The sequence below is a fragment of the Pteropus medius genome, unplaced genomic scaffold (assembly GCF_902729225.1).
Source record: "Pteropus medius unplaced genomic scaffold, Ma_sr-lr_union100, whole genome shotgun sequence".
Classification (NCBI taxonomy): Eukaryota; Metazoa; Chordata; class Mammalia; order Chiroptera; family Pteropodidae; genus Pteropus; species Pteropus medius.
In genome coordinates this window covers 220881-224096 of record NW_024353905.1, presented here as the reverse complement: position 1 = coordinate 224096, position 3216 = coordinate 220881, and the positions used below count along the sequence as shown (strand labels likewise).

General features: G+C 61.8%; 1 protein-coding gene across 2 annotated transcripts in view; it reads left to right on the top strand.

The window, feature by feature from the left end:
- The first annotated feature begins 399 nt into the window (after positions 1 to 399).
- The window catches only part of IQSEC2 (IQ motif and Sec7 domain ArfGEF 2), a 76981-nt gene continuing 74164 nt past the window's right edge, over positions 400 to 3216 (top strand). Inside the window, exon 1 of one of the 2 annotated variants that reach the window (XM_039851384.1) lies at positions 400 to 1341. In XM_039851384.1, coding sequence (XP_039707318.1) covers positions 635 to 1341 — 707 coding nt within the window. In that variant the 5' untranslated portion in view covers positions 400 to 634. The remainder of the gene's footprint in view (positions 1342 to 3216) is intronic. The other variant, XM_039851379.1, reaches the window with a different exon arrangement.

Genomic DNA, 3216 nt, shown 5'->3' with positions numbered 1-3216 from the left:
AGGCATCCAAAGGGATGGAGTCCAGGATTCTGGACCTGGGGGCTGCCTGGGATGGGGTTCTGATATGTCTTTGTTGAGGATCTTGGGGTTGGTGGACCCGGGGAACATTGAACGCACTGGGACAGAGGGCTTGTTAGCGGGCACAGGTGAGGCCCCCAGGACTGGTGGAAGGGGAGCCATTCACAGTAGTCTGCATGGGGCTGGCCCGGGTGACTCGGAGCGGGTCCGGCTTCGCGTGCGGGTGGAAGAGGCAGGTGGGCGCGGGGGCGGGCTGAGCGAGCGGGATGGGGGCAGGGCGGGGGGCGGGGGGCGGGCCGGCGGTCGGGGCGGTCCCGCGCGGCCGCGCTGCGCAGTGACTCCGCAGCGGGCGGAGCGCCGTGGGCCGCGTCCTCCCTAGCCGTGGCGGTGGCGGTGGCGGTGGCGGCGGCAGCAGCGGTAGCCTCAGCTCCTGCTCCCCGTGCCACCGGTCCCAGCGCTGTCTCCCGGGCCCCCCAGGGCCCCCGGGCCCTCGAGCCCGGTGCGCGCCCTTGCGTCCCGCCGGCCCCCTCCCCCGGCTGGGCCCGGGGGAGGGTGGCGCCGTGAGCGAGCGAGGACCGGGCTTTCCTGCCCCTTCCCCTGCCCCTGGGCCGCCAGGATGGAGGCGGGGTCGGGGCCCCCGGGCGGCCCCGGATCCGAGAGCCCCAACCGGGCGGTGGAGTACCTGCTGGAGCTGAACAACATCATCGAGAGCCAGCAGCAGCTGCTGGAGACCCAGCGGCGGCGCATCGAGGAGCTGGAGGGCCAGCTGGACCAGCTCACCCAAGAGAACCGCGACCTGAGGGAGGAGAGCCAGCTGCACCGCGGGGAGCTGCACCGGGACCCCCACGGCGCGCGGGACAGCCCCGGCCGCGAGAGCCAGTACCAGAATCTGCGCGACACCCAGTTCCACCACCGCGAGTTGCGGGAGAGCCAGTTCCACCAGGCGGCCCGGGACGTAGGATACCCGAACCGGGACGGCGCCTACCAGAACCGGGAGGCGGTGTACCGGGACAAGGAGCGGGACGCCTCCTACCCGCTCCAGGACACTACCGGTTACCCAGCCCGCGAGCGCGACGTGGCCCAGTGCCACCTGCACCACGAGAACCCAGCTCTGGGTCGCGAGCGGGGCGGGCGGGAAGCCGGGCCAGCGCACCCTGGCCGCGACAAGGAAGCCAGCTACTCAGCAGCGGTGGGCGTGGGACCCCGGCCGCCGCGGGAGCGGGGCCAGCTGAGCCGTGGCGCATCCAGGAGCTCCAGTCCGGGGGCCGGCGGTGGCCACAGCACCAGTACCAGCACCAGCCCGGCCACAACCCTCCAGAGAAAGTAAGGAATGCGTGTTCGTACCTACACCCGTCCCCCCTCCCCCTCTTTCTCCTCTAGTTCCTTCTCCAACTTGTCCGGCCAGTAAAGTAAGAAGCCGTGCCTGATTCCATGCCTCTCTCTCCTGTCCCAACCTGTCAGAGAAGCCGGCCCCCCACCCCCCATACATACAGTTGACACTCTCCTTTCTAGTAGCCACCCCAGACTGGGTTGGCTTGAGGAGAGCAGGTATCTCTTCTTAGAACCGTGGCCAGTGAGGGCCTAGAGCAGTCATCACCCTCTCCACTTCTTCATCCCCTGGCTTTATCCTTGCCAGAGGATGGCTTTCCATTTATCTATCTATCTATCTATCTATCTATCTATCTATCTATCTATCTATCTATCTATCTATCTATGATTTGTTTATTGTCTGCGATGGTGTCAACTTGGAGCCCCAGGGAAAAGAAAATACCCCTCTTTGTGTGTGTGTGTGTGTGTGTGTGTGTGCCTGTTGGGGTCTCCACTGCAGGTTCTGAGTGCAGGCCTGATCTTATCTCCTCTGGTGGCCTCAGCTCCATCCTTTCCCAGAGAGGCAGGTGGAGACCAGAATGGCTGCTGGAGGCTGAGACATCCATCTGAAGGGAACTGCAGTACATCCTGGCCGGGGGTGTAAGGATAGGGGAGCAAAGATGGAGGCCTGGCTCCTGGCTAGTTCATCAAAGACCACCCCCTCTCCATCCTCAAGAAATATACCACCCAAATTAAAGAGCGTACCAGGAAGGGAAGTCTACAGAGCTTCCCTCTTGTTGGATCAGTGCCAGTTTCGGTGCTGGGGTCAGTGTGTCTGCCTATTTGGGACACCTTGGCACTATCTCTTGGGTTGGTGGGAAATGGGCTGGGTCCACTACTTCCGTGCAGATACCACAATGAGCTGTTGGGGATAAATGTCAGGCTGAGAGAGTCAAGGGCATACAGGCTCACAGGGCTGCCCCAAAGGCTCCCTGATTTCTTTTCTGCTGGATTGGAAAGAACACTGAACTGGGAGTTAGGAGACCCAGGTTCCCCTTCCACTTCTGCTACAGATTGGCTTTGTGACCTTGACTGATTCTCTTCCTCTCTCCGGCTATCAGTTCCCCGATCTCTTTTTCAAAGGGAAGATCTGCCTTGAATGCTCTTTAAGGGTCCCTCCAGCTTAAATTTGATGGTTATGTGACTAATCCAGCCACACTACCGAGCAAGTCTGAAGTCTTCTAGCGAATGGACAGCCTTCCCCCCTCCTCTCACTGCTCAGCTGGTCCTACCATGTGCCACAACCAGTGGAGTGTCTCTTAGAGGCTGGGCTGGGGGTGGGGAAGCCTTCTGCCTCAGGAAATCTGCCGGGAGACAGCTCTCTGCAACTCCCCCGTGGTGAGGCAGCAGGCTGGGGTGCTGGGTTGAGATGGCTGGGCCCCAGGAGCAGCAGCTGCAGTCCCAGGGCCCGGCTGGGCTCCACTGCAGTGCACCCTCAGCTGAGTTTTGGTGTGGACTGCTTGAGGGGTTCGGGAGATGGGCCCTCCTGCCCAGGCAGGGCTGCTGGGAGCCCATTCCTAAAGGACTGACTGTGTGCAGCTTGAGGCCCCGCACTGAAGGAACGGTCTGGATTAACCGAGCACGGTCTTGGTCTCCTTTCAGGAGAGGCCCATGGTAGGGTGAGGGCAGAGGGAGACTGGATGGCATTGAGGTCCTTTGAGTCTGGCTGCAGACTTTTCTAGAGTGGTCAGGCCTGTGACAGAAAAGGCAGCCTCATTATGTGTGACTCCAGAGAGCAGAACCAGGAACAGTGGGAAAATTGGGGATAAATCAGGAAGGACTTTCCAACCAGGCTTTCTGGTGATGCAGTGGACTGCCTCAAGAGGTGGG